This window comes from Pecten maximus, chromosome 11 (assembly GCF_902652985.1).
Source record: "Pecten maximus chromosome 11, xPecMax1.1, whole genome shotgun sequence".
Taxonomy (NCBI): domain Eukaryota; kingdom Metazoa; phylum Mollusca; class Bivalvia; order Pectinida; family Pectinidae; genus Pecten; species Pecten maximus.
Genome location: NC_047025.1, coordinates 40,702,990 through 40,729,544, shown reverse-complemented (window position 1 = coordinate 40,729,544; position 26,555 = coordinate 40,702,990). Strand labels below are relative to the sequence as shown.

Below are 26,555 nucleotides of genomic sequence, written 5' to 3'. Positions count from 1 at the left end.
TTTTGTTAAGAGAGAACAGTTAGTATACAATTTAATGAGTAAATTGCTTCCTGTTAAAAAAAGTCTTCATTGCATAATACTGAACACAGGAAAGTTGGAAATCTATTTCTAGTTAAAGAAAAAGAACCAATAAACAATATCGTCATCAATTAACATCCAGTTTCAAAGCTTGGTTTCTTATACCTTATTTTACTAATTAAGATTAATTAACTAGAGACTAAGCTATACATAGCAGAAGGAAATCTATTTCTAGTTAAAGAAAAAGAACCAATAAACAATATCATCATCAATTAACATCCTGTTTCTAAGCTTGGTTTCTTATACTTTATTTTACTAATTAAGATTAATTAACTAGAGACTAAGCTATAAATAGCAGAAATTTACATTATAAATCAGCTTTGATTTACAAATATAATGACATTAAGTTGTTTCAGAATGATGTTTTTTTTTTAGTATAATTGACGTTGTAGTACCGTTTTACATTGACAAATACATGTAATACAATCTTCTTCCAACAGCAATTAGGGATGTGAAAGATATACTTGTAGGAGGAAAACAGTGAAATGGGAGGAACAAATATGAGCAGCCTAGAAATTCTAGGTTTCATGTTTTAAAACAAATCAAGAAATTCTGAAATCAAAATAAAATTGGAACTCCTGTCCTAATTAATCCCATACACACATATTTCAGAGGAAACTAGGTACTGAACTTCTGATTGTTCTGTATAAAAGTTCATACTATTAAATTACCTCTCTTTTTAAATTATAACGAATCACAGAATCTGCCCTGATTTGGAGTATCCCTGAATTATTACTATTGTGTCAGTGATTTCACTGTTACAGGGGATATCGATGTACATCTATCATTAAGGTGCCTAGATCTAGAGGTGTTGATTATCTAACAAAGTTAATTGTCATCAGCCTCGAACACAAAATATATCACACATAAAAAGCTTGATACCAAATAACAAACAACTATTCTACTGAAGAATATCCTGTATAATAAAATTGAAAAGTATATAAACTTAACAAACAGATTTAAGATTAGCATTTAAATCATTAAAGACTTTAGAACCAGCTAAGGTTAATAAAAAACATTAGTTTATAAAAATTCACACATAATAATTGTTTTACAAACATCTACTATTACTTTGCACTAGTGATTTATAAATATGAAGTGTGTGATTTACAAATGACATCTTTTATAAAAATGATCTTTGACATTTAAATCATAGTTGATTTCACTGATAACACAAATACATTGTACATTAAATTCTGATAATTTTTAAGATCATCCTAGTGTATACAAAAATATCTGTATTAGAAACTGTCACGATCATGATCACTAAGTTCAGCGTTATTAAAAACAAAATTATTTATAAAATTGATAATTCAAAATATTTATCATAAAACAATGATTGGGTACACAAATAAAATAATGATCGAGTATACATATAAAATAATATATTCTAATGCACTTTGTAATATTAAAACACATTCATTGTTTCAGTGATTATAATTGTACCAATGTGGCTGTAGACAAAGCCTTATTAATGTTGAGCTTCCTGAGAATTGATTTTATGAGTGACCGTAGAGCCTATGCAGTCATACAAAAAAGTACTAAATCACCAAAATTGTCAAAAATTTAAAATAATTAAAAGTTTGTGCACAATTTGATATCATAAAATCTGTTAGACCTGAATCTTCCTGGAAAAACACCAGCATTCTAAAACGGTAGCATGAGAAACAGATCTAAATCAAACATGTGTGATGAACTGAACACTACATGTATGGCAGGGAAAACACTACATGTATATGTCCCCAGCCATTTTGATGGTTCATTCCCACCCAGCCAACATGTTGGTGGAAATAACACCAAGTGGAGTTCAAATTACATTATGCATGATTCACAGGTATATAATGATAGGTAGTCAATATCCCAGTAAAATATGACTGTCATTCATCAAAAAGGTTCCGTCTATCATATTCGTGTTAATAAAACTCGCCACCACCCAGTTAACACTGTAGAATGATGTATTGCAGAGATACATTTCTGTCTATTGTGAACATCACCAATTCTTACTGTTTATTACTCTTTACATTTAATGTTAAACTCCTGCTCTCTGATTGGTAGGTTTAGTCTAACTCCTGCTCTCTGATTGGTAGGTTTAGTCTAACTCCTGCTCTCTGATTGGTAGGTTTAGTCTGACTCCTGCTTTCTGATTGGTAGGTTTAGTCTAACTCCTGCTCTCTGATTGGTAGGTTTAGTCTGACTCCTGCTCTCTGATTGGTAGGTTTAGTCTAACTCCTTTCTGATTGGTAGGTTTAGTCTAACTCCTTTCTGATTGGTAGGTTTAGTCTAACTCCTGCTCTCTGATTGGTAGGTTTAGTCCGAGTACATAACAAAAGTGTCAACTGTTGAAAGTATGAAATCATTTATATAAGTTTACAACACTTTATATTTCACCGGTAATATTATAACAAACACACTTCTAACACAACCCTAAGTCTACATCAATAGTATGTAGCAGCACAGCAGTTGATGAGGGGAATCAAACACAATAGAATAACTTCTAGGTAAACCATGTACATCCACACATATAAACTTCATATAAGTAGCACAATTTGCCAATGAAATGTTTTATGGTGATATCATTAAATCTTCATAATTATGCAACTTTAGCATTATGAATGAAATTTTTGATGTCTTTAATTAAGTTGAATTGTCATTACCTGTTATACAAATTTTTGATGTCTCTAATTAAATTAAATTGTCATTACCTGTTAAACAAAATTTTGATGTCTTTAATTAAGTTGAATTGTCATTACCTGTTAAACAAAATTTTGATGTCTTTAATTAAGTTAATTTGTCATTACCTGATATACAAAGTAACATGGCTTCAAACAGCTGAATGTTGTTATAACTGTCGTTATAATGATTTGATATTGCGTACTTTTAACCTTCCATAGCAACAATATACACCTAACGACTATTTTGTTACAGTGTAGTATTCCATAGTAACAATATACACCTAACGACTATTTTGTTACAGTGTAGTATTCAATAGCAACAATATACACCTAACGACTATTTTGTTACAGTGTAGTATTCCATAGTAACAATATACACCTAACAACTATTTTGTTACAGTGTAGTATTCAATAGCAACAATATACACCTAACAACTATTTTGTTACAGTGTAGTATTATACACCTAACAACTATTTTGTTACAGTGTAGTATTCCATAGTAACAATATACACCTAACAACCTTTATAAATCACCAGCAACATTTAACTGGCTTATCAATACTTTGACATCACTATTGCAGTTTACTACCACACAAACATATCATGTAGATCTTCTATACAGTGCTGATGGATCTCAGAATCCTTGGAATATATAACATATGTAAAAATGCAGTAGTTACCCTGGTAGTGTTTGAAAAAATCAGCATTTTTTGCAGGTTATAATTGTTTATGAGTGTATACATCCTACAAAAATAATTTCGATCTAGAATTACTTTTCTAAAAATTTACACTTAAATCTAAACATTCTATTCTCAAACTTGGATATTTCTTTCAGCTTTGCCTACAAAAATATAATCGTCCATAATTTTGATCTTGTGTTATCTATGAAATATACTTTCTACAAAAATACTTAGTGATCATTTCATATAGTGTATATACTGGATTATAATTGGAGATTTAACCACTGATTCCTCTTACACAATCTACCCGACTCGAGGACTGCATGTTATATACGTGTAACACTGATTCCTCTTACACAATCTACCCGACACGAGGACTGCATGTTATATACGTGTAACACTGATTCCTCTTACACAATCTACTCAACACGAGGACTGCATGTTATATACATGTAACACTGATTCCTCTACACAATCTACCCGACTCGAGGACTGCATGTTATATACATGTAACGCTGATTCCTCTACACAATCTACCCAACACGAGGACTGCATGTTATATACATGTAACACTGATTCCTCTACACAATCTACCCAACATGAGGACTGCATGTTATATACATGTAATGCCGATTCCTCTACACAATCTACCCGACTCAAGGACTGCAAAAAGAACTGCGTCTGTGGGTGGTCACACATGTTGAAAAACATGAATTCGTCCCGTTGGGTAGATCTTTTTACTGAATTAGCCTTTACAATAATTTGAATACTTTTGTAAATTTGCATCTTGCACCCCAAGACAACACACTTAAATATAATTATGGTTTTAGTGGTGTTAGAATCCCTGGGTTTTTCTCTATAATAGTTTTCTGTATGTTCACAACCACAAATAGCTGTTCCTGTGTTTCACAAATCACAAACTTAAATAAAACATTAAAACACAATATTGGCACTATCACATCCGACCATCTTGAATAGACAAATAATGTAACATATACATGTATGATGTAGTCATACCATGAAACCCTGACTTTACTGACACCTGACACTAATGACTAATATCAAATGTTATCTATGGTCCCAAAAGACTGATATAAGGTCTGTTTACACTGAATATACTGACAGACTGTCATATCTGACCAAATGTTCCTGTTAGTGTCAGTAAAGACAGGTTTCACTTTACCGATATGTTGTATACAAAGCAATATGGAAATCTGGAATATCACATGATGTCATCACCAGTACTGCAGCCATCCCTGTACATGCAGTAACTTGACATTCTTGTATAGAGTTGGGACATACACATCTTCTAGGCCTCGTCTAATCCTATAACACAAACAATAACTACTTTTGAAATAGACTTAGAACGTTCTCCCAATCTAATTAAAATTAGACTTGTAATTTCCACTCTTCTCTGATACTCTACGATGCACTTAAATACTTGTATTGCAGTGTATTGTAGAGTATCGTAGAGGAGTGGAAATTACAAGTCTAATTTCAACTAGATTGAAAGTTCTCCTTACTAAGAAGTATTTATGAGGTTTTCAATTTCATTGCTTTACAAATGCATAAACCTTTATTTACCCCATCGCGTCTCCCTCTTTTGCCCAGAAAGATTTTTGCCAAATTTCAGTTTTACAAAATTTCTTAGACCATTTGTGGTAGTGATAGCTTAGATCATCAGCCTATGTAGCCCCAGGTGAAGACTGAGTTGTGTGGTTAAACCCGAGTTGTGTGGTTAAACCTGAGTTGTGTGGTTAAACCTGAGTTGTGTGGTTAAGACTGATTTGTATGGTTAAGACTGATTTGTGGGATTAAGACTGATTCGTGTGGTTAAGATTGAGTCCTGTGGTTAAGACTGAGTTGTGTGGTTAAGACATAGTTGTGTGGTGAAGACCGAGTTGTGTGGTTAAGAATGAGTTGTGTGTTTAAGACCAATTTTTTTGGTTAAGACATAGTTGTGTGGTTAAGCCCGGATTGTGTGGTTAGGACCGAGTTGCGTGGTTAAGACTGAGTTGTGCGGTTAAGACTGATTCCTGTGGTGAAGACAGTTGTGTGGTTAAGACCAAGTTGTGCGGTTAAGACTGAGTTGTGTGGTGAAGACAGTTGTGTGGTTAAGACCGAGTTGTGTGGTTAAGAGCGAGTTGTGTGGTTAAGACCGAGTTGCATGGTTAAGACCGAGTTGCATGGTTAAGACTGATTCATGTAGTTAAGACCGAGTTGTGTGGTTAAGACCGAGTTTTGTGGTTAAGATTGAGTTGTGTGGTTAAGACTGATTTGTGTGGTCAAGACAGTTGTGTGGTTAAGACTGAGTTGTGTGGTTAAGACTGAGTTGTATGGTTAAGACTGAGTTGTGTGGTTAAGACTGAGTTGTATGGTTAAGACCGAGTTGTGTGGTTAAGATCGAGTTTTGTAGTTAAGACTGATTTGTGTTGTTAAGACTGAGTTGTGTGGTTAAGACCGAGTTGTGTGGTTAAGACTGATTCATGTAGTTAAGACCGAGTTGTAAGGTTAAGACCGAGTTGTATGGTTAAGACTGAGTTGTATGGTTAAGAACGAGTTTTGTGGTTAAGATTGAGTTGTGTGGTTAAGACTGATTCATGTAGTTAAGACTGATTTGTGTGGTCAAGACAGTTGTGTGGTTAAGACCGAGTTGTATGGTTAAGACTGAGTTGTGTGGTTAAGACTGAGTTGTGTGGTTAAGACTGAGTTGTATGGTTAAAGACCGAGTTGTGTGGTTAAGACTGAGTTGTGTGGTTAAGACTGAGTTGTATGGTTAAGACCGAGTTGTATGGTTAAGACTGAGTTGTGTGGTTAAGACTGAGTTGTATGGTTAAGACTGAGTTGTGTGGTTAAGACTGAGTTGTGTGGTTAAGACCGAGTTGTATGGTTAAGACTGAGTTGTATGGTTAAGACCGAGTTGTATGGTTAAGACTGAGTTGTGTGGTTAAGACTGAGTTGTGTGGTTAAGACTGAGTTGTATGGTTAAGACCGAGTTGTATGGTTAAGACTGAGTTGTGTGGTTAAGACTGAGTTGTATGGTTAAGACTGAGTTGTGTGGTTAAGACTGAGTTGTGTGGTTAAGAGTGAGTTGTATGGTTAAGACTGAGTTGTATGGTTAAGACTGAGTTGTGTGGTTAAGACTGAGTTGTGTGGTTAAGACTGAGTTGTGTGGTTAAGACCGGGTTGTGTGGTTAAGACTGAGTTGTGTGGTTAAGACTGAGTTGTGTGGTTAAGACTGAGTTGTGTGGTTAAGACTGAGTTGTGTGGTTAAGACTGAGTTGTGTGGTTAAGACTGAGTTGTATGGTTAAAACTGAGTTGTGTGGTTAAAACTGAGTTGTGTGGTTAAGACTGACTTGTATGGTTAAGACTGAGTTGTGTGGTTAAGACTGAGTTGTATGGTTAAAACTGAGTTGTGTGGTTAAGACTGAGTGGTGTGGTTAAGACCGAGTTGTATGGTTAAGACTGAGTGGTGTGGTTAAGACTGAGTTGTGTGGTTAAGACTGAGTTGTGTGGTTAAGACTGAGTGGTGTGGTTCAACACTCTCTATCTATGGCAATCTGTGCTGTTGTGGTTGTGTCCTTGGGTAAATACTTTAATTGTTCTGTATTGCATGGAAACCTGTATATGGTTGTTAAGTGAGATAGCCACCAGCTAATACAAGGAGCCCCCTTTTCTGCCTAAAAATGACCCAGGCTAATAAGAGGCAATAGGCCCACAGGGACTAGGCACTAATCCATTATAATACATATATTATAAACCATGGGTTGTGAATTCGTGGATAAACCCAACAAGCAAACAAACAAATCTTAAAATATACAGGTGGTGGTAAATCCAATGGCCGTGTAAAAAGTTGGGCGTGTTCTGTGTTACCCAGCCGACGGACTGCACAAGGAATACAAGAGTCGGGCAGTAAATTTGAGTAGTCAAAGGGTAAAGATGACCATAACAACGTCCTGCTGAGTGGATCAGCTTTAATCAGTATGCACGATATTGTTATGGTCATCTTTACCCTTTGACTAAACAAATCCTAAGCCATTTATAGCTTAAAATAGCAATGATGAAATGTTTTGAAACCACATGCATAGGTATATCAATAATGGCAAATACTATATACACAATGAATAAAACAATAATTAATCTTTGAAAAACTATCTTGTTTCCTTTATCATTGTTGTCTTGTTCGATAAATATAAATCATTATTGTTTACTTACCTGTACGGCGGCCATGTTTTATAGAATCATCCTTCATGTAGCACAGGAACACGGACCAGAACAACGAGACTGTCCCTACAACGTACACTCGTCTGGTCGGGGGAACAAACATAAAGTTTACAAGTTGTACACCAGGCCACAAACACCAAGCTCTCTAAAAAAGATAGGATGTACCATCTGTAATAAACAGTGAATGTGTTCAGGTAATCTAGTTGTGTAGGAAATATAAATACCGAGTAACCTAATTAATACAAGGCTTTTTATGACATTTTTCCTGCAGAATTGTTTTAATGTTGCTCATGTTGCGAAGTGATTAGCACCAAAGAAAATCCCCCAATTTTATAAGGGTTCTCACATTATCTGCCTCTATGACATGCTATCTGTAACAGCAGGTGTATTATGGATGGATAAATAACTGTGCCATGGTAAGTTCTTTTTCTCGAATTGAGGAATTTTTCTTTCCAAATGAGGGGGAGGGGGGGCGTTTATTAGGGTGGGGGCGTTTATTAGAATAAATACGGTATTTCTAAATCTCAGACCTGTTGGGGTGGTGGACATTAGTAGTATCCTATAAGACAAACCTTCACTGTTGGTACAAGCTTGTGTTTCCATTCCTCCACGGCTCCCTGTACACCCTTTCCTTCTAACAAAGAGGATGCTGGGAAAAAACAAAGAAATCACTTTTTATAGATTACTGCTGGTGGCAACATCTTTAACAGTACAGTAAAAACTCTTGAGATTCCAAGTATAATACTAGTAAGATGCTCATGTGGTAACTGACTTGTGAAACAGTATACATACTAATGTTAATCTAAACAAGAGGCCCATAGGGCCTGTATTGCTCACCTAGTTGGATTTGACCAAACATCAAAATAATGTTCGTGTTCATTTCATTAATGGCTTTATTTGTTGATCTCGAACAATGCTATACATGGTTGCTATGGGATGGGGATCTCAACAGTTTCAAAAATATAACCAAGACACTACTGGTAAATCCTTAGGGGTATGGAAAGACCCCAGGGCCCATTTTTATATAAGGATTGTGTTTATCTCTTGATGCCCAACACTGCTATATATGGTTATGGGGTGGGACTTTCAACAGTTTCAAAAATATAACCAAGAAACAAAGTCCCTATGGGTGGGGAAGACCCTCGGGCCTATATCTACAACATTATTTTGTTGATCTCTGTATACCCTACAATGCTATATATGGCTATAAGGTTGGGATCTAAATGGTTTCTAAGAAATATCAAATAAATGAAGTATGTAGGGGTGGGGGAAGACCCCAGGGCATATTTTTGGGTTGGTCAGAGTTACTATTTATGAAAAAATCTGTTTCCCTTCCCCAAGGATGTTTCTGACCAAATTTGGTTAAAATCTATTCACTACTCTATGACTAAGTAGGGATTTAAAGGACTTACCTCTATTCTTCCTATAGGGCCCCATCCCCCTAGGGCCAGTGGAGTCAGAGTCACCATTCAAAATATGTTCCCCTTTTTCCAAAGATATTTCTGACCAAATAAGGTTAGAATCTATTCAGAACTTTTACAAGTAGCAATTTAAAGGAACTTATCTCTATTTCTCCTATTGGGTCCTGTCCCTCTGGCCCCAGGGAGGTCACAACCACCATTTATTCAAAATCTGTTCCGCTTCCCGAAAGAATGTTTCTGACCAAAATGGGTTCAAATCCATTCATAACTTTATGACAAGTAGCGATTCAAAGGAATTACCTCTATTTTCTCTATCAGGCTCTAGCCCCTTGGGGGTCAGAGTCACCATTTATGCAAAATCTGTTCCCCTTACCCCAAGGATGTTTCTGACTAAATTGGGTTCAAATCCATTCATAACTTTATGACTAGTAGTGATTTAAAGGCAAAACCTCTAGTTCCTCTATTTGGCCCTGCCCCTCTGGGCGTTAGGGAGTCAAAGTAAGCGTTTATGAAAATCTATTCCCCTTACCCCAAGTGGTTTCATCTTCTATATTACATCTAGGGACTTGTACACCACACCTGACATGATCATCTGTTTACGAGGGACATGAAATACTTACATATATAAAATGATGAAATAGCAACAGGACCAAAGGCGAAGGCGTCGATGCAGACTTTGATGACAACGGTGCGAAGTGACCTCCCTGGAAGTATCTTCTCTCCAACTTTCAGCCACGTATACACCAAAGGAGCCACTACTCCTGCCCTGACGGTCACAGAGCGAGCAGCCTTGTAGGGGTCATACACCTTTTTCTTACACACAATTTTCTGCTCCACAAAGTCAGCAGTGAGCCACAGAGAAGCATAGTAACCTACAGCATTAATTAGCATCTTGGCTGTTCCTTCAGGATAATTCACTGATCTTCAAACAAGTGTTTTCACTCTGGTGCATAGTCTGTATTTTATAAGCTGCCTTGTTCCTGTAACTACAATACATGTATATGTATTACAATCGGGAGTAAATATTTAATATATGATTATGTACCACAATATCATTTATAGAAAATTAGCTTTTCAATGGCATGTTACTGTATAGCTCACAACACTTTTTTAATACAGGTTAAATATCCCTTACAGATTTGCAGCATGCTGGCAGCATACTCGCAGCCCATACTGTAGTCGCAGCATAATTTGCATACCATGCTGCTGGCATGCTGCTTGAGGCCCAGGATGGGCAGGGTTTCTTTTATTACCTTTCTATCATTAGACATGTAACTGACATATGGTAGTATTTATTCAGTGCAGAATATATATGTTACCTATATAACACATACAGGTATATGTTACCTTACACATACAGGTATATGTTACCTATATAACACATACAGGTATATGTTACCTATATAACAAATACAAGTATATGTTACCTATACACATACAGGTATATGTTACCTATATAACACATACAGGTATATGTTACCTTACACATACAGGTATATGTTACCTTACACATACAGGTATATGTTACCTATATAACAAATACAAGTATATGTTACCTTACACATACAGGTATATGTTACCTTACACATACAGGTGTATGTTACCTTAGACATACAGGTATATGTTACCTTAGACATACAGGTATATGTTACCTTACACATACAGGTGTATGTTACCTATATAACACATACAGGTGTATGTTACCTTAGACATACAGGTATATGTTACCTTAGACATACAGGTATATGTTACCTTACACATACAGGTGTATGTTACCTATATAACACATACAGGTGTATGTTACCTTACACATACAGGTATATGTTATCTATATAACACATACAGGTGTATGTTACCTTAGACATACAGGTATATGTTATCTTACACATACAGGTATATGTTACCTTACACATACAGGTATGTGTTGTCTTAAAACATACAGGTGTATGTTACCTTACACATACAGGTATATGTTACCTTACACATACAGGTGTATGCTACTATGTACCTTACACATACAGGTGTATGTTACCTATATAATACATACAGGTATATGTTACCTATATAACACATACAGGTATATGTTATCTTACACATACAAGTATATGTTACCTTACACATACAAGTATATCTTACCTTACACATACAGGTGTATGTTACCTTACACATACAGGTGTATGTTACCTTACACATACAGGTGTATGTTACCTTACACATACAGGTATATGTTACCTATATAACACATACAGGTATATGTTACCTTACACATACAGGTGTATGTTACCTTACACATACAGGTGTATGTTACCTATATAACACATACAGGTGTATGTTACCTTACACATACAGGTGTATGTTACCTATATAACACATACAGGTATATGTTACCTATATAGCACATACAGGTATATGTTACCTTACACATACAGGTATATGTTACATTATACATACAGGTGTATGTTACCTTACACATACAGGTATATGTTACCTTACACATACAGGTATATGTTACCTTAGACATACAGGTATATGTTACCTTACACATACAGGTGTATGTTACCTATATAACACATACAGGTATATGTTATCTTACACATACAGGTGTATGTTACCTTACACATACAGGTGTATGTTACCTATATAACACATACAGGTATATGTTATCTTACACATACAGGTCTATGTTACCTATATAACACATACAGGTGTATGTTACCTATATAACACATACAAGTATATGTTATCTTACACATACAGGTGTATGTTACCTATATAACACATACAGGTGTATGTTACCTTACACATACAGGTATATGTTACCTTACACATACAGGTGTATGTTACCTATATAACACATACAGGTGTATGTTACCTTACACATACAGGTATATGTTACCTTACACATACAGGTGTATGTTACCTTACACATACAGGTATATGTTACCTTACACATACAGGTGTATGTTACCTATATAACACATACAGGTGTATGTTACCTTACACATACAGGTATATGTTACCTATATTACACATACAGGTGTATGTTACCTACACTACAGGTATGTTACCTACATACAGGTATATGTTACCTTAACATACAGGTATATGTTACCTATATAACACATACAGGTATATGTTACCTTACACATACAGGTATATGTTACCTTACACATACAGGTATATGTTACCTTACACATACAGGTATATGTTACCTTACACATACAGGTATATGTTCTAACATACAGTTGTTACTATATACACATACAGGTATATGTTACTTACACATACAGGTTATGTTACCTTACACTACAGGTGTATGTTACCTTACACATACAGGTATATGTTACCTTACACATACAGGTTATGTTACCTATAACACATACAGTATGTTACTTACACATACAGGTATATGTCTTACACATACGTATGTTACCTTACACATACAGGTATATGTTACCTTACACATACAGGTGTATGTTACCTATATAACACATACAGGTGTATGTTATCTTACACATACAGGTGTATGTTACCTTACACATACAGGTATATGTTACCTTACACATACAGGTATATGTTACCTATATATAACACATACAGGTATATGTTACCTATATAACACATACAGGTATATGTTACCTTAGACATACAGGTGTATGTTACCTATATAACACATACAGGTGTATGTTACCTTACACATACAGGTATATGTTACCTTACACATACAGGTCTTTGTTACCTATATAACACATACAGGTATATGTTATCTTACACATACAAGTATATGTTACCTTACACATACAGGTGTATGTTACCTATATAACACATACAGGTATATGTTACCTTACACATACAGGTGTATGTTACCTATATAACACATACAGGTATATGTTACCTTACACATACAGGTATATGTTACCTTACACATACAGGTATATGTTACCTATATAACACATACAGGTGTATGTTACCTAGATACGACATACAGGTATAATGTTCTTACACATACAGGTATAGGTTACCTTACAACATACAGGTTGTATGTTACCGTATATACTAACACTACAGGTGTATGTGACCTGACACATACAGGTGTAGGTTACCTTACACATACAGGTGTATGTACCTTACACATACAGGTGTATGTTACGTTACACATACAGGTGTATGTTACCTTACACATACAGGTATATGTTACCTTACACATACAGGTATATGTTACCTATATAACACATACAGGTATATGTTATCTTACACATACAGGTATATGTTACCTATATAACACATACAGGTGTATGTTACCTATATAACACATACAGGTGTATGTTACCTTACACATACAGGTGTATGTTACCTTACACATACAGGTGTATGTTACCTATATAACACATACAGGTGTATGTTACCTATATAACACATACAGGTGTATGTTACCTTACACATACAGGTGTATGTTACCTTACACATACAGGTGTATGTTTACCTATATAACACATACAGGTATATGTTACCTTACACATACAGGTATATGTTACCTATATAACACATACAGGTGTATGTTACCTTACACATACAGGTATATGTTACCTATATAACACATACAGGTGTATGTTACCTTAGACATACAGGTATATGTTACCTTACACATACAGGTGTATGTTACCTTACACATACAGGTATATGTTACCTTACACATACAGGTATATGTTACCTTACACATACAGGTATATGTTACCTTACACATACAGGTATATGTTACCTTACACATACAGGTGTATGTTACCTTACACATACAGGTATATGTTACCTTACACATACAGGTGTATGTTACCTTACACATACAGGTGTATGTTACCTTACACATACAGGTGTATGTTACCTATATAACACATACAGGTATATGTTACCTTACACATACAGGTATATGTTACCTTACACATACAGGTATATGTTACCTATATAACACATACAGGTGTATGTTACCTTACACATACAGGTGTATGTTACCTTACACATACAGGTATATGTTACCTATATTACACATACAGGTATATATGTTACCTATATAACACATACAGGTATATGTTACCTATATAACACATACAGGTATATATGTTACCTATATTACACATACAGGTATATGTTACCTATATAACACATACAGGTATATATGTTACCTATATTACACATACAGGTATATGTTATCTTACACATACAGGTGTATGTTACCTTACACATACAGGTGTATGTTACCTATATAACACATACAAGTATATGTTATCTTACACATACAGGTCTATGTTACCTATATAACACATGCAGGTATATGTTATCTTACATATACAGGTGTATGTTACCTATATAACACATACAGGTATATGTTACCTTACACATACAGGTGTATGTTACCTATATTACACATACAGGTATATGTTACCTTACACATACAGGTGTATGTTACCTATATTACACATACAGGTATATGTTACCTTACACATACAGGTATATGTTACCTACATGTATATAACACATACAGGTATATGTTACCTTACACATACAGGTATATGTTACCTATATAACACATACAGGTATATGTTACCTTACACATACAGGTGTATGTTATCTTACACATACAGGTGTATGTTACCTTAGACATACAGGTATATGTTATCTTACACATACAGGTCTATGTTACCTATATAACACATACAGGTATATGTTACCTTACACATACAGGTATATGTTACCTTACACATACAGGTATATGTTACCTATATAACACATACAGGTATATGTTACCTATATAACACATACAGGTATATATGTTACCTTACACATACAGGTTTATGTTACCTTACACATACAGGTGTATGTTACCTATATAACACATACAGGTGTATGTTACCTTACATATACAGGTGTATGTTACCTATATAACACATACAGGTGTATGTTACCTTACACATACAGGTGTATGTTATCTTACACATACAGGTGTATGTTACCTTAGACATACAGGTATATGTTACCTTACACATACAGGTATATGTTATCTATATAACACATACAGTTATATGTTACCTTACACATACAGGTGTATGTTATCTATATAACACATACAGTTATATGTTACCTTACACATACAGGTATATGTTATCTATATAACACATACAGGTGTATGTTATCTTACACATACAGGTATATGTTACCTTAGACATACGGGTATATGTTACCTTACACATACAGGTGTATGTTACCTTACACATACAGGTGTATGTTACCTATATAACACATACAGGTATATTTTTCTAATTACTCCTTACTACGAAAGCCTATAAGTGTCATTTTGAAATGTAAACTAAAAAATATATCTCGTTAAAACGTGATAGTTATCCCGTTAAAACGCGATAACTATATCATTACAAGGCGTAAGTATGATTTTATCTCTTTAAAACCCAATAACTACCACGTTAACACGTTAAAATAACTATCATGTTTTAATGGGATAACTAACGCATTTTAACGAGATAAATATCATGTTTTAACGGGATAAATAACGCGTTTTAACGAGATAATTATCGTGTTTTAACGAGATACATATTTTTATTTTGCTTCTCAAAATGAACCGAATAGGCTTTCGTACCTTACTACAATTCAAACAACATACAAAAAAAAGTTCACCTATCTTCACTATAACAGAAAGAACTGGTCAAAGGGGAGTAACTCCTATGACATTAAGCAACACATCATTCCTATCACGTACATCTGGTCTGGATAGATAATATATATATTTAATATAAATATACATATATGGCGATAACAAACATTAAAATGTCAAGCAATATATGTAATTATAAATGTTGTAGGCGAGCTATGTATACATTCCGGAAAATAATGCCCGTTTTCGTCCAATTACAACATCGAAAATTAAAAATCAAAACATAAGAATACGAATTTATTATTTTTGTTTCAGTACGATATGCAAACATTTTTATAAAACATTTACTTTCAGTACTGGCCTGATATAGAAACTGTTTCTTTCATTTTTCAAAGGAGCAAAATTATTGGCTACATAATTTCCCACGTCACATAATGACTTTCGCCGTGTCAAATATATACCAAGTAACTCTGTGTTTTTGGGATATAAGACTTCTCTAAAATGGCCTCATCATTATTTTAGCTATCATGGACAATATTTGTGCAATTTACTCTATGTGTTGTATTCAACTTTATCAAGTTTTATCGGCCAATGTTCTTTTCGCCCTCTTACCAATGTCTCGGTGTTACTGCAAAAACATATCACATCCGGTTAGATAGCTGTCACTTCCCGTGTCAACATACACGAGTGCAATATTCGCTACGATGGGATACACGACTTCCCCGTCAATTTATTTATAGATTTGATCAGTGATTGTCTGTTCAACATGGAGCATCAACCTCTGTGGGCTGCGTGTGTCGCAATTATCGTATTCTACGCGTCTAGTTTAATCTTGGAAGGCCATGCTCTCCCTGACGATGAGCCAAATCCTAAGTTTGTCCCTGTTGACAGCAAGCAGATCGAAGAGTTATTGGCCAGTTCTAATGACAGGTATGTACTTGGACGTCTATATATCACAATCTACTTATTATGTTTGAAATGAAATTATAAGATTGATGCTCGGGAATGTATCAAATATATTTAGATTTTATTTTTACTGCACAACGTTTTAATATTTTTAATTATCATTTTAAGTGTTGGAGTGTTTCATGCTAAAATTGGATCTTTTGTCTCATGATCATGAGTATATATACAGAGTTATGACCCTTTATTCATCCTCAATAATTTTTTACAGAGGGTATATTATACACACTGTACAGAAGCCCACTTTTGAGATTTGCAAGCAAATAGATGTTTGATATTACACGTATATTATAGTTTAAAAAAATCAATAAAAATTATTGTCAATGTAACATGCACCTGGTCGGTACTGTCAGGTCCGTCACAAGTGTCTCTTGGGCTACACTGTGCCTTCAATGCACTTAAATAATCTATACGCAATTTATATAATAGATCAAAACAGGGTCGTGCTGCAGCTGCTTGCCACACACAGGACCTCCCAAACAACAATACAAATGTAATGATAATAGGCCCTGTACATGTGCTACAAATGCATATATAGTGCACTGCACTAACCAAACACACCTACTGCAAGTGCTCCTGGCACTGGTACAGAGCAGTGATCATGACTACCTTGTGCACCAGCTTATTCAGCCCAGTGCAACAGTAATGAAGTGATACTGGCATGTCACATGTACTAGCTGTCAACCTATTTTTGTGTCTGCACACCGGCACTGCCAAATCAAGCATGCCTATTACAAGTGCTCCATACACTGGTAAAGCTCATTGGCTACATTGGGTGCCAGCTTTTTTTACAGTGCAATAACCGCCCTGTTTAATGGCCAACAGACCCTCGCAACTAATGGTTGCTTATTCAATAACCACCACTTGCTAAAACACAAAGACTACCACAGTCTCTCAATATAGTCCCTACCTCTGGGGTAAGAATAATTAATCCTGTCAGATTCATGTCTCACTCTCCACTAATTATATGGAGTTATGGCCCCCTTGTAAGTTTTCATACCAAGTTTTTCCGAAAGGTTATTAATTACTTTATACATTATAACAGAATACATAATTGATAAAATTTAAATCTCTGCCTCTGCTAGGGATCAAACCTGGGATCTCTGACTTACTAGAATTATGCTAAAACTGATTGAGCTATAAAGAGAAGATCTCTCTAGCCGAGCAGTATATTGTGTCTAGTATTTACCAGGGTTAAATACTCCCCCTCCAGGAAAGAACTCATCCACAAGTTTCCAGGGGTTACAGCGATGCTTTCACCAGTAACACTACGTAGAATTCCTGAGTCCCTACATGGGCGTCATTGTAATAGAACGCATGATTGATTAAAAAATCACTGCCTCCGCTAGGGATCAAACCCAGGACCTTTGGCTTAAGATTACAAGGCTTACACTCAACCGCTCAAGCTAAAGAGAATTATTGAAGATCTCTCAAGCCGAGTGGTATATTGTGACTCTTATTTGCCAGGATTAGAATGGTGTCGCTGTCTGTTTCTAGTGAGGGTTTAGTATGTTGTAAGAACTTTTGTCAGATCTGTTTGATTGTTTCGCAATAAAATATACATGTTATAATGTAATAGTATTGATCACTGTATGTTAATTAAGTACTGCTGACTGCACCAGTTGGTTTTATTTACAGATGTTGTTTTAATAAATAACACATCTTACCATGTGTTAATTAAATATTGATTATTTTTACTTATTTAGGTTCCTATCACATCTGGTATTTTTTAATCTAGGTTTTACATGTGGTTAATATATTAGGAGAGTGGCTACAATATTTCTTACTTAAGTTCAAACATTGTTTTCTTGTTTGATTATGTAAATTTGCTTAAAGGTTGAGAAACCGTTCTGATCATGGTTAATAATAAGTCTTCATTCTTTATGATGGAGCTAAAATAATAAATGCCTTACTATACTATGTAGAGTGAATACAGAAAATGTTCATTTACAAGTGACATGTTAAGTTTGAATGATATCTGATAAAAATTAAAAGCAGAATTTCACTGAAGCTACTTTCAATTGGTCCCTTCTCCCAATTCAAAAGTTTAGTATGATTGTGTAAAAATGAAGAAGTGTATGTGCCATGGGCTTATTTTGGGGAAGGGATTTATTTTCAGGATAAATATGGTACAGGTATATGTGGTATTTCATTGACATAAAAAAAAACCCCAATTTTCCTGCTATGTTGCCATCACTGCAGTGTTAATTACATTGTGATATAAAATAATTCTACATTTGCAGTCAGTCGAATGTTACCAGTCCCAATACCACAACTACTTCTACCACCACTCACCAGACCACCACTACGCCCGAGGAGGCCGCCTTCCTCCCCGACGCTGGGGCAGCCGAGGAGGAGCATAGCAGCAGCCTCACATTGTTTTTTATCATTATTGTTGTTGGTAAGTAATGCTATAGATTTGTGTGGACAGGGAAGTAACAGTACTGAGGAAGTCTAGTGTCACCAAGTTATACCTAATCAGCATCTGATGTAATGATGGCAGAACAAAAAGAGGGGTGTGCTTAATGAAACATTTTCAGATAAAATTTCCATGTGAATTCAGGTGGAAAAAGTGATAAATAGTGTTTATTTCATCTTTCTGAAACAGTCTTTGGTTAAACTTTCGAAGATCATTGATGAGGGAAGGTTCTTATTTTACAGATTTTAATTAATATTTCCCATAAGAAAGCCTTCCTAAATTGTTTGAAGTTTTGTTCTGTTTTTGGGGCTGCATTGACGGAGTGGTTAAGGTGTCCCCACACTTTATCACTAGACCTCCACCTCTGGGTCGCGAGTTCGAAACCCACATGTGGCAGTTGCCTGGTGCAAGAAATAAAAATTTGTTGAGAATTGATTGTGTGATTTCATTTTGCCAGAAATATCATTATATGTGGTGTGTAACTAATGGATATCTATATTTGTGTGTAGGACAGGTTATAACAGATTAAGCCCTAAGGCATATAGACTAGTCTGACATACCTTTATGTGGAGACCACTTATAAACCTTTCAATTAAACACTGCCTCTCCAAATAGATTTTATCTTGGACAATGAAAATGATGAAATTGTTTGTGTGAAAGTATAATGTAAATTTGAGTGTTGTAGTGTCTATAAGATGGAGTAAATTAATTTAAAGCATTGTATACTTTTATAAAAGTTAAAGGTCACCCAGATATCAAAGCTCTCCTGTGTTTAATATAAGACAGGAATTCTACAGATGTTGGTAAACTGTATACTCCTTACAATATCAATCTAGATCTGTTGTTTAGGAGGACGTGGCATTTTTCTTCTGTTTCAAATATTTTTCTATGTCAGATTTTAGAGTAATGTGTATAATTCACCTTTATAACCAGAGACTGAGTTTAAAATAGTCATTATTTCAGGTATATCACTTTTATTGGGGTTATCTCACAGTTACCTACAGTGAACAACTTTAGTATCTCTTGGGATGATGAAGTGTTGTGTATTATAAAAATAGTCTGTTACAAAGTTACATTACAGAGTTAATGCTCTTTGTTACCAAGTTATAACACAGAGTTATATATTAATGCCCTTGTTACCATTTATATCACAGAGTTAATGTCTTTGTTACCAAGTTATATCACAGAGTTAATGCCCTTGTTACCATTTATATCACAGAGTTAATGCCCTTGTTACCATTTATATCACAGAGTTAATGTCTTTGTTACCAAGTTATATCACAGAGTTAATGCCCTTGTTACCATTTATATCACAGAGTTAATGTCCTTGTTACCAAGTTATATCACAGAGTTATTGCCCTTGTTACCATTTATATCACAGAGTTAATGCCCTTGTTGCCAAGTTATATCACAAAGTTAATGCCCTTGTTACCATTTATATCACAGAGTTAATGTCCTTGTTACCAAGTTATATCACAGAGTTAATGCCCTTGTTACCAAGTTATATCACAGAGTTAATGTCCTTGTTACCAAGTTATATCACAGAGTTAATGCCCTTGTTACCATTTATATCACAGAGTTAATGCCCTTGTTACCATTTATATCACAGAGTTAATGCCCTTGTTACCATTTATATCACAGAGTTAATGCCCTTGTTACCATTTATATCACAGAGTTAATGCCCTTGTTACCATTTATATCACAGAGTTAATGCCCTTGTTGCCAAGTTATATCACAAAGTTAATGCCCATGTTACCAAGTTATATCACAGAGTTAATGTCCTTGTTGCCAAGTTATATCACAGAGTTAATGTCCTTGTTGCCATTTATATTACAGAGTTAATGTCCTTGTTACCAAGTTATATCACAAAGTTAATGCCCTTGTTACCAAGTTATATCACAGAGTTAATGCCCTTGTTGCCAAGTTATATCACAAAGTTAATGCCCATGTTACCAAGTTATATCACAGAGTTAATGCCCTTGTTGCCAAGTTATATCACAAAGTTAATGCCCATGTTGCCAAGTTATATTACAGAGTTAATGTCCTTGTTACCAAGTTATATCACAGAGTTAATGTCCTTGTTACCAAGTTATATCACAGAGTTAATGTCCTTGTTACCAAGTTATATCACAGAGTTAATGTCCTTGTTACCAAGTTATATCACAGAGTTAATGTCCTTGTTACCAAGTTATATCACAGAGTTAATGTCCTTGTTGCCAAGTTATATCACAGAGTTAATGTCCTTGTTACCAAGTTATATCACAGAGTTAATGTCCTTGTTACCAAGTTATATCACAGAGTTAATGCCCATGTTACCAAGTTATATCACAGAGTTAATGTCCTTGTTACCAAGTTATATCACAGAGTTAATGCCCATGTTACCAAGTTATATTACAGAGTTAATGTCCTTGTTACCAAGTTATATCACAGAGTTAATGTCCTTGTTGCCAAGTTATATTACAGAGTTAATGTCCTTGTTACCAAGTTATATTACAGAGTTAATGTCCTTGTTACCAAGTTATATTACAGAGTTAATGTCCTTGTTACCAAGTTATATCACAGAGTTAATGTCCTTGTTACCAAGTTATATCACAGAGTTAATGTCCTTGTTACCAAGTTATATCACAGAGTTAATGTCCTTGTTACCAAGTTATATCACAGAGTTAATGTCCTTGTTGCCAAGTTATATCACAGAGTTAATGCCCTTGTTACCATTTATATCACAGAGTTAATGTCCATGTTACCAAGTTATATCACAGAGTTAATGTCCTTGTTACCAAGTTATATCACAGAGTTAATGCCCATGTTACCATTTATATCACAGAGTTAATGTCCTTGTTACCAAGTTATATCACAGAGTTAATGTCCTTGTTACCAAGTTATATCACAGAATTAATGCCCTTGTTACCATTTATATCACAGAGTTAATGCCCTTGTTGCCAAGTTATATCACAGAGTTAATGCCCTTGTTACCAAGTTATATCACAGAGTTAATGCCCTTGTTACCAAGTTATATCACAGAGTTAATGCCCTTGTTACCATTTATATCACAGAGTTAATGCCCTTGTTGCCAAGTTATATCACAGAGTTAATGCCCTTGTTACCAAGTTATATCACAGAGTTAATGCCCTTGTTACCAAGTTATAACACAGAGTTAATGTCCTTGTTACCAAGTTATATCACAGAGTTAATGCCCTTTGTTCATTTCTGTATATCAAACAAAGGAGGTACAGTGTTTACAATGTGTGTTCATACAAGACTTCATGGTCTAATGGTAGGTTACAAACTGAATATAATCTCAATTAATGACCTTTGACCTTCATTTTAAGCATTGGATTTCAGGTAAATGAAGGTTTTCAGACCATTTTAACAGCACTGTTTACATACACAGATATAAATATTATGGAGATATATTCCGAAGTCTATCATTACCTTTTAGATTATGGACATATATATACATCCCCGTTAAAAGCTCTTACCTTACAAATTATTTTTCAAGGTCAAAGAGTTAGGTCAGATGTATAAATGTTCAAATGGCAAATCACACCTGGAGTCAATTGTTTTCTGGAGTTTTTAAGTATCTCATAATTTATAATTACTATATAAATGATAAAGGCCCATATTCAAGGTCACAAAAGTCCACCATGTTGGAAACTTAACTTGCTTTAAAGCATTTCAGCTTTAAAGCATTTCAGCTTTAACCTGTTTTGTTTCCTGGTAACAAGTAAGTGATACAGGCCCCTTCGATCTCTTGTTTAATAATTTGTTTGATCTTTACTTGAACAAAGTTGATGATGTGATTGAAATCAGTGGGCATTATTTACATAGATATAAACCCAATATGTCAGTATTAGGCCTTGATCAATACTGACTGTAATCTACATGTTCTGGAAATTTGAATTTAATTTCCTTTTTGGTTGCAGTACTTGCCATATTGATTGTACACATGTTACTGGCCACCAAGTTTTACTACCTACCTGAGAGTATCGCTGTCATCCTACTTGGTATGTACCGTCAGCTGTAGTGCTTGTTTGATATGGCTGAGATTTGGGCTATATTGTAACACTTGGTATTAGATTATCAGATTGTGGGCTGTTCAAAACATACTTAGCTTTTTAACATATTGTGTTTGTAATTTTTATTTCATAATGGATCTTTATAATTTAGCTACATGTATGACAGTTAACGAGTAGATTCTTTGTCTAAACTGTATTTCTTATCAATATTTCTCAACATTATTGATGGATTTTTCTCCGATTTCATATTTTGGTTCCCCTTGTTCTCAAATGATTCAGAAAAAAAGGGGAAAGATGAGAAAAGTGGAGAATAGCTGAGTCTTACCTGGATACACTAAAGGCTATATTTTTTTGGTTATTTATACAGGTGCACTAATAGGCCTTGTATTGAAGATATTTAAAGCTGGAAACTGGAGGGTAAGCAGCCTGATAAACTACGATATTACAATATGATACCAAATGCATATATGGATTTTACAATTATCAACTGTAAAACAAAAATATAGATTTTACAATAATCAATATAGTAGGATAAAAATATAGATTTTATAATTACCAACTGTAAGATAAAAAATATAGATTTTACAGTTATCCACAATAAGATAAAAATGTAGACTTTACAATAATCCAAATTTGATAAAATATAGATTTTACAATTATCCACAATACAAAATATTGATTTTACAGTTATCCACAATACAAAATATTGATTTTACAGTTATCCACAGTAAGATAAAAATATAGACTTTACAATAATCCACAATTTGTTACAATATAGATTTTACAATTATCCACAATAAGATATAAAAATAGATTTTACAATGATTTAACATTGCCTCAATAATTGTATCCAGATAATATTGCTGTGTTTCAGAATGAAGAAGCCTTCAGTCCTACGATGTTTTTCATTGTGTTGTTGCCACCAATTATATTTGAATCAGGCTATAATTTACATAAGGTAAACATAATGATTATTTTACTGAGCATAAACTGTTTTCAAAGATATTTCATAGAATACAAAAAAGGTATCAACATGGATACTAAATCATGTATATTTTGATATTCAGATTAGTAATAAAGTATACAAACATGGCATTCAATACTAACACAAGGTCTTCTATATACTTGGTTATCCAATGTGTGCTTTGTTTCGAGATATTATTTACAATTTCATAGTCTGTGAATTTAATGCATTTTACTACTGATGTTTCCGACTTAAACAATTACGTAAACTGTTTCAGTAGATTTTAGTTGTGTTGATGTAAATTGTTTGTTTTACAGGGAAACTTTTTCCAGAACATTGGTTCCATTCTGATCTTCGCTATATTTGGGACAGTGATATCTGCCCTGATTGTGGGAGGCGGCATATACCTTCTAGGACGGGTCTGTATCACCATGACAACCTATTACTCATGACATCTTTAATTTTAAGTGAAATAATGGAATCATGACTAGTCCTCAATATATGTGTTGAGAATGTGAATTTCTAATCTACTGGGTTATCCTCATGCCAATTTGAAAAGTTCTGTGATGAAGCATATACCTCTACTGTTTTCCTGGAATCTGTAACTCCTATATAGTACTTACATGGGTGTTACCAGACCTACATGGGTGTTACCAGACTTACATGGATGTTACCAGACCTACATGGATGTTACCAGACCTACATGGGTGTTACCAGACCTACATGGGTGTTACCAGACTTACATGGATGTTACCAGACCTACATGGGTGTTACCAGACCTACATGGGTGTTACCAGACCTACATGGGTGTTACCAGACCTACATGGGTGTTACCAGACCTACATGGGTGTTACCAGACTTACATGGGTGTTACCAGACCTACATGGGTGTTACCAGACTTACATGGGTGTTACCAGACCTACATGGGTGTTACCAGACCTACATGGGTGTTACCAGACTTACATGGGTGTTACCAGACCTACATGGGTGTTACCAGACCTACAAGGGTGTTACCAGACTTACATGGGTGTTACCAGATTTACATGGGTGTTACCAGACCTACATGGGTGTTATCATACTAACATGGGTGTTACCAGACTAACATGGGTTTTACCAGACCTACATGGGTGTTACCATTACATGGGTGTTATCAGACTAACATGGGTTTTACCAGACTTACATGGGTGTTACCACTAACATGGGTGTTACCAGACCTACATGGGTGTTACCACTAACATGGGTGTTACCAGACCTACATGGGTGTTACCAGACCTACATGGGTGTTACCAGACTTACATGGGTGTTACCAGACTTACATGGGTGTTATCAGACTAACATGGGTGTTACCACTAACATGGGTGTTACCAGACCTACATGGGTGTTACCAGACTTACATGGGTGTTACAGACCTACATGGGTGTTACCAGACTAACATGGGTGTTACCAGACCTACATGGGTGTTACCAGACTAACATGGGTGTTATCAGACTAACATGGGTGTTACCAGACCTACATGGGTGTTACCAGACCTACATGGGTGTTACCAGACTAACATGGGTGTTACCAGACCTACATGGGTGTTACCAGACTAACATGGGTGTTACCAGACTACATGGGTGTTACCAGGACCTACATGGGTGTTACCAGACCTACATGGGTGTTACCAGACCTACATGGGTGTTACCAGACCTACATGGTGTTACCAGACCTACATGGGTGTTACCATTACATGGGTGTTACCAGACTAACATGGGTGTTACCAGACCTACATGGGTGTTACCAGACCTACATGGGTGTTACCAGACTTACATGGGTGTTACCAGACCTACATGGGTGTTACCAGACCTACATGGTTGTTACCCAGACTACATGGGTGTTACCAGACCTACATGGGTGTTACCAGACTTACATGGGTGTTACCAGACCTACATGGGTGTTACCAGACCTACATGGGTGTTACCAGACTAACATGGGTGTTACCAGACCTACATGGGTGTTACCAGACCTACATGGGTGTTACCAGACTAACATGGGTGTTACCAGACTACATGGTGTTACCAGACTACATGGGTGTTACCAGACCTACATGGGTGTTACCAGACTACATGGGTGTTACCAGACCTACATGGGTGTTTACCAGACCTACATGGGTGTTACCAGACCTACATGGGTGTTACCAGACTAACATGGGTGTTACCAGACCTACATGGGTGTTACCAGACCTACATGGGTGTTACCAGACCTACATGGGTGTTACCAGACCTACATGGGTGTTACCAGACCTACATGGGTGTTACCATTACATGGGTGTTACCAGACTTACATGGGTGTTACCAGACCTACATGGTGTTACCAGACCTACATGGGTTGTTACCAGACCTACATGGGTGTTACCAGACCTACATGGGTGTTACCAGACCTACATGGGTGTTACCAGACCTACATGGGTGTTACCAGAC

The 26,555-nt window shown here is 35.3% G+C and overlaps 2 protein-coding genes across 8 annotated transcripts in view; one reads left to right on the top strand and one right to left on the bottom strand.

Annotated features, from left to right (window-relative positions):
* Nucleotides 1-165: 165 nt before the first annotated feature.
* Nucleotides 166-16,406, bottom strand: LOC117337688 (mpv17-like protein). 3 transcript variants are annotated; one of them, XR_004534898.1, is made up of 7 exons: nt 16,347-16,406; nt 9,697-10,062; nt 8,228-8,304; nt 7,647-7,800; nt 3,264-4,756; nt 3,032-3,214; nt 166-2,982 (listed from the first exon to the last, which is right to left on the bottom strand). XR_004534898.1 is itself a non-coding variant. In XM_033898788.1 (5 exons), exons 2-5 carry the CDS (start codon nt 9,965-9,967, stop codon nt 4,740-4,742), a joined length of 519 nt encoding a protein of 172 aa, XP_033754679.1. In that variant the 5' UTR covers nt 9,968-10,062; nt 16,347-16,406; the 3' UTR covers nt 166-4,739. The 3 variants fall into 3 exon arrangements, 1 of the variants encoding a protein (XP_033754679.1); XR_004534897.1 differs by having other exon boundaries at nt 166-3,214; XM_033898788.1 differs by having other exon boundaries at nt 166-4,756.
* LOC117337687 (sodium/hydrogen exchanger 8-like) overlaps nt 16,400-26,555 on the top strand; it is a 33,306-nt gene continuing 23,150 nt past the window's right edge. For all 5 annotated transcript variants that reach the window (XR_004534895.1, XR_004534894.1, XR_004534893.1 and 2 more), the window contains exons 1-6: nt 16,400-16,664; nt 18,941-19,098; nt 23,040-23,120; nt 23,500-23,549; nt 24,007-24,090; nt 24,414-24,515. Coding sequence is in view for 1 of the 5 variants with exons in the window: in XM_033898787.1 (XP_033754678.1) it covers nt 16,501-16,664; nt 18,941-19,098; nt 23,040-23,120; nt 23,500-23,549; nt 24,007-24,090; nt 24,414-24,515 (639 nt within the window). In the remaining 4 variants the exon portion in view is untranslated. The remainder of the gene's footprint in view (nt 16,665-18,940; nt 19,099-23,039; nt 23,121-23,499; nt 23,550-24,006; nt 24,091-24,413; nt 24,516-26,555) is intronic.

Bases quoted from the DNA above. Each gene is read 5' to 3' on its own strand.
- LOC117337688 (XM_033898788.1), bottom strand. From the start codon at position 9,967: ATGCTAATTAATGCTGTAGGTTACTATGCTTCTCTGTGGCTCACTGCT. The intron at 8,305-9,696 runs GTAAGTATTTCA...GTTTTTTCCCAG, and splicing joins TATTTCATCATTTTATATAT to CATCCTCTTTGTTAGAAGGA. The intron at 7,801-8,227 runs GTTTGTCTTATA...TATCTTTTTTAG, and splicing joins AGCTTGTACCAACAGTGAAG to AGAGCTTGGTGTTTGTGGCC.